Raw genomic sequence first — 6,000 nt, forward strand, 5'->3', positions numbered from 1 at the left:
AAGACCTTTACCTTATCATGTCAGTTCCCCACCTATCCCACTTTCCTTTCCTTAACTATGAACTTGATCACACTATCTCTTGTGATATTTCGCTGAGAACTGGGAGAAAAATAAACAAGAACATTCAAGAGATCTGATACTTAGTCAGTATAAGCGTCCCTGCTGGTCCCAAGTCCAAGTCCTAAGACCCCCTTTCTTGCCGATGGTAGGGAAGGACTATACGGGCTGTCATCTTGGAGGTCTAGCGTTTCTTCCTCTGCCATCCAGCCAGTTTGTGGCCTCTTCAGGATTGTTGAAGAACCGGCTCACTTCCCCATCCACCACGTTTAATCGGGCCGGATACACCATGGAATAGGATAAATTCTTCTCCTGGAGTCGTCTTTTCACAGTGCTGAATGTTGCCGTGCGCTTCTGTAACTCAGACGAAAAATCCAGGAAAATAATGATGATGTTGTTATCATACTTTAGCGCCTGCTTGTTGCGCGCCATTTGCAGCACATGATCTCTGTCCATAGAGTTTAGCAATCTCGCAAAGGTCTTGGAGGAGCACCAGGTGGAAGGGGTTTGGCGGGAACGCAATGTGCACGCTCGACGATGAAGGCCGATGAGAATGTTGCCTCTGGGAAGGAGTTAAGGAGCCAGGTAGAGACGAATGCACACGGGTTGTTATCCTCTGATTTTTCGGGTAAACCGATAATCCGCAAATTATTGTGTCTTGTGCGGTTCTCGTAGTCGTCACATTTCTGTTGCCAAAAATTGCTTAGCGCCTGTCACTGACCAGACGTAGGACCCAGATTTTTGTACTCAGCCCGTTACCCAGCTTCAATTCAAGAGCGATCCTAGCGAGGAATTATTGATGTGGGGTAGCTGGATGTGATGTAGCTATGAAGAATTATGTTATTGTTAATAAAGAGATACAAAATGTGCTTTAGTGCCGCTTGTTTATATATAATGTGGGCATTTTTATATATATATTTTTGAGTACTGCATGGGAATTCCATATTTCACTATGAAATTTTAACAGTTTCAAGAAGAGGAGAACATGACACAGATTCCACCTATTTTCAGTATTAGGTTCAGTATTATGCTTCTGCTTAACTCTCCTTATTTCTTGCCGCATATGAGAATGGTTATAACACACTTTCTGCTCTCTGTTTGAAGGTGTGAGGAATCCGCCATCTGCTGTCTGATAGCAGTGGGAGGAGCACCGCAGGGGGTCCTAGCTTCAAACAAGCCACTCGCTTACACATAACACCTACTCCAGCCAGCCAGGAACCCAGCTAATGGAACAGGAAAAAACACTCTGCAGGGAATCTAAGCCATTCACCACTTCAATCGAAGCTATCAGACATATTGGAACCGGCGATTCATAAGGAATTATGAATCGCCTGTGCATCACATACATAAGTTAGTTACATATTTGCGATCCTGTGGCCAAGACGGTCAGGCTCCTGCTCTTGGTTTGGTAATAGGATGCCAGGGAGGGGAGATATACATATCTCCCCACAGAAACCAAATATCAGTACCAGGTTTGGACTCTATTTGTAGCCGGAACCCAGGCAGGTCCGTTGGTCCCAGAACCATCTTCCTGTGACCTTCTGGTCTGGAGCTATGAACCCTAAAGGGTTTTGTGTGTCGTTGGGCTGCCCAGACCAGCAGGGAGGGGGGGACCCTTCCCAAAGGCGGGAAAGGGGAGGGGCCATATACAGGTCAAAAGGCTCACACAAGCTAGCAGGCATGTCTTTCTTCTGAAGGGGGGTCACACTGCATACGTGTTTGGAAGCGACCTGGAAACGGCTGACGTCACTGCCTCCCAGGTGACAAGGATTACCATAACCATTATTCCTCAACCCAAAGGACTCCATCTGGTAAACTGACCTTTTAGCTCTGTTTAATCCTGTTTGTACCATACTACCTGTATTTGCAACCTCAGACCACTGTATATATTCTTTGTGTGTATAGTGTTATTTCTAGTGAGCCCTTAAGGCGATTAAATATATAATTTAATCTTGTGCTGTCTTGTATCTCGATCACAAATCCCCACGTCCGTGTTTCGGCCTAGTTATACGCTATGGAATAGGATAAATTCTTCTCCTGGAGTCGTCTTTTCACAGTGCTGAATGTTGCCGTGCGCTTCTGTAACTCAGACGAAAAATCCAGGAAAATAATGATGATGTTATCATACTTTAGCGCCTGCTTGTTGCGCGCCATTTGCAGCACATGATCTCTGTCCATAGAGTTTAGCAATCTCGCAAAGGTCTTGGAGGAGCACCAGGTGGAAGGGGTTTGGCGGGAACGCAATGTGCACGCTCGACGATGAAGGCCGATGAGAATGTTGCCTCTGGGAAGGAGTTAAGGAGCCAGGTAGAGACGAATGCACACGGGTTGTTATCCTCTGATTTTTCGGGTAAACCGATAATCCGCAAATTATTGTGTCTTGTGCGGTTCTCGTAGTCGTCACATTTCTGTTGCCAAAAATTGACCTTCTGCTCCAGCTCATGTATTTTCCTAGGGAGCGGCTGTAAACGGTCTTCCACTTCTGAGGCCCTATCTTCGGTCTCTTTGACGCGTTCACGCATGACTTGCATGTCATGGCGAAGTAGGCCTATATCCACCTTCACCTCCTCCAGCTTGCCCACTATTGATGTGCGACAGGTAGCTATCGCTTGCAGCAATTGCTCGTTGACCTGTTTTAAGGACGGCTCAGTAGCTGCACACTCCACTTCATGTGCAGGGCCATCCTTTATCCCATCCGGGGGTTGTGAGCAGGAGCCCACGCCATCTTGATCTTCCACGCGAGCAAACTCTCGGAGCCGGTCAGCAACCGACTGCGCTCTATTACGGGCCATGGTTGAACTGCGGGTCTTTCCCGACCTGCCCGATCTGGATGTAATTTTTGCTGCAGATAAATTACAGGATTAGCTTGAAGTTAGGGTATTGGGTCCGGAGCTCAGTTAAGTGTGACCGCTCATATCGGTTTCCGGACACCAAGTCAGCAGAAAGTTGCTGACAGGTTCCCTTTAAAAATCAGCTACCGAAGTTATTCAACAATGTCAGGTGCGACTTTGTGAATAACTAACTTCGGCTCATCAGAGCTAATACATTCTAATACTGTACGAAAGCGGAATATAGCATCCGTCTCACGCTTCATTCAACACTACTAAAGATGCCCACAGAAAAAGCATTCTACTTATCAGTGTAATGTGTGAAGCTCTAATTGAGTGTCTGCCAGGGGCTCTCTCTAGTTGCAGTGATGATTGAATTGAGAAAGTTCAGCCTGACTGTTTGCCGTGCTAAAGATCCAAAGAGGAAATTAAAGAGCCGGGACAGGAAGTAGAATACATGGAGTGACTTCAATAATGATTTCCGGAAAAGCATTCACCTGTTTTTTGTAAAACCAAAAAATGACAGAATATTCACATATAAGCTGCTAATGTGATATTTGGTATTGTAATAATTCTGTTCTCACTTCCTTGCAGTTGGTGATGGTTTAGTACAGCCTGGAGCACTGAATAAGAAAGCCATTCAGATTATCAACAGGGTTCGAGATAAGCTAACAGGTAAATTCAGACGACTCCATAGGAAGACGGATAGGTCAGAGGCACTGATGAGAAGACTGGGGTTGTTATGTCCCCTCTCCCCCCAAAGGAGTCCATTAATGTTTGACAGTGGGAGGCTTATCATTTCTGTGCAGATGACACGCTTGGGGGTGTACCTATATTTTTATATTACTGATAACTAAGGTGCTCTTCTTTCTCAGGACGAGACTTTTCTCATGAAGAGACTCTGGATGTGGCTACACAGGTAGAACTATTAATTAAACAAGCTACCTCCCATGAGAACCTTTGTCAGTGTTATATTGGATGGTAAGTCTTATCTCGTATTAATTAAACATTGAAAAGTACCTCCACTAGGAAATAATTAGTTTAATTTTAACTTTGGCCATCATTTAGTTTTCACGTCAGAAATTCTTTGGTAATTAATTTCATAATATATCTTTATACGGGCTGGAACGCTCTTGTTCTGATCTCAATTTGTGACTTTCAGCTGTCACCACTAGGGGAGCTCACTGTGAATATGATGTAACCCCCACCTAGTGGTGGATACAAGCAGCCAGAATTTTATCATTGAACTCTATGATAGTATGAAGGAGAGCAGGGGGAATTGGAGCTCTATATCAGAAAACTTTGAACTTTAAGCAAGATATATTGTGAAACTAATCAGCTTAAAATCCCTATCCCAGCAGCAAAAAATCCCAGTTTCTCCAGAACCCAATGACTTTTGTAATATTAATGGTACATTTGAGTTTTTATTAACACTGTATTATTTTTTTTGCAGGTGTCCATTTTGGTAGGAAGGTCGGTGAAGCTGGACTCACAACAGACATCATGGGTCACCTGCCAATACACTATAGGCAGTGTGGTATAAAGCTTGCCCCCAGCCTTACGGAGTAAATTCAGGCTGGGGTGGATTTGTGTATATAGTTGTGGCTCCGTGCCGCACCAATGATGCTTAGCGCCTGTCACTGACCAGACGTAGGACCCAGATTTTTGTACTCAGCCCGTTACCCAGCTTCAATTCAAGAGCGATCCTAGCGAGGAATTATTGATGTGGGGTAGCTGGATGTGATGTAGCTATGAAGAATTATGTTATTGTTAATAAAGAGATACAAAATGTGCTTTAGTGCCGCTTGTTTATATATAATGTGGGCATTTTTATATATATATTTTTGAGTACTGCATGGGAATTCCATATTTCACTATGAAATTTTAACCGTTTCAAGAAGAGGAGAACATGACACAGATTCCACCTATTTTCAGTATTAGGTTCAGTATTATGCTTCTGCTTAACTCTCCTTATTTCTTGCCGCATATGAGAATGGTTATAACACACTTTCTGCTCTCTGTTTGAAGGTGTGAGGAATCCGCCATCTGCTGTCTGATAGCAGTGGGAGGAGCACCGCAGGGGGTCCTAGCTTCAAACAAGCCACTCGCTTACACATAACACCTACTCCAGCCAGCCAGGAACCCAGCTAATGGAACAGGAAAAAACACTCTGCAGGGAATCTAAGCCATTCACCACTTCAATCGAAGCTATCAGACATATTGGAACCGGCGATTCATAAGGAATTATGAATCGCCTGTGCATCACATACATAAGTTAGTTACATATTTGCGATCCTGTGGCCAAGACGGTCAGGCTCCTGCTCTTGGTTTGGTAATAGGATGCCAGGGAGGGGAGATATACATATCTCCCCACAGAAACCAAATATCAGTACCAGGTTTGGACTCTATTTGTAGCCGGAACCCAGGCAGGTCCGTTGGTCCCAGAACCATCTTCCTGTGACCTTCTGGTCTGGAGCTATGAACCCTAAAGGGTTTTGTGTGTCGTTGGGCTGCCCAGACCAGCAGGGAGGGGGGGACCCTTCCCAAAGGCGGGAAAGGGGAGGGGCCATATACAGGTCAAAAGGCTCACACAAGCTAGCAGGCATGTCTTTCTTCTGAAGGGGGGTCACACTGCATACGTGTTTGGAAGCGACCTGGAAACGGCTGACGTCACTGCCTCCCAGGTGACAAGGATTACCATAACCATTATTCCTCAACCCAAAGGACTCCATCTGGTAAACTGACCTTTTAGCTCTGTTTAATCCTGTTTGTACCATACTACCTGTATTTGCAACCTCAGACCACTGTATATATTCTTTGTGTGTATAGTGTTATTTCTAGTGAGCCCTTAAGGCGATTAAATATATAATTTAATCTTGTGCTGTCTTGTATCTCGATCACAAATCCCCACGTCCGTGTTTTGGCCTAGTTATACGCTACTGCGGGTTGGTTTCTCACCCCACGAGAAGCTGGTCGCAGTCTTCCCGGCCTGAGGAAGCTCTGTTTCACTGGGACAGTGAAAAGGCTCCCTCAGCTTGTTGCCTCTCTGTGCCCGTGTGGACAGGAGGAGTCTGTGTAAACTGTACCAAGCGGATATTACGTACTCCCAGGACGG

General features: G+C 45.1%; 1 protein-coding gene across 1 annotated transcript in view; it reads left to right on the plus strand.

Moving 5' to 3' along the window:
* The window catches only part of LOC122923533 (serine/threonine-protein kinase mTOR-like), a 240,185-nt gene extending 235,531 nt beyond the window's left edge, over window positions 1–4,654 (plus strand). The window contains exons 42-44 of the mRNA XM_044274360.1: window positions 3,480–3,560; window positions 3,761–3,866; window positions 4,339–4,654. Of these exons, the coding sequence (XP_044130295.1) occupies window positions 3,480–3,560; window positions 3,761–3,866; window positions 4,339–4,354 (203 nt within the window). The 3' untranslated portion in view covers window positions 4,355–4,654. The remainder of the gene's footprint in view (window positions 1–3,479; window positions 3,561–3,760; window positions 3,867–4,338) is intronic.
* The last annotated feature ends 1,346 nt before the right edge of the window (window positions 4,655–6,000 follow it).

The sequence above is a fragment of the Bufo gargarizans genome, unplaced genomic scaffold, assembly GCF_014858855.1.
Source record: "Bufo gargarizans isolate SCDJY-AF-19 unplaced genomic scaffold, ASM1485885v1 original_scaffold_1694_pilon, whole genome shotgun sequence".
NCBI lineage: Eukaryota > Metazoa > Chordata > Amphibia > Anura > Bufonidae > Bufo > Bufo gargarizans.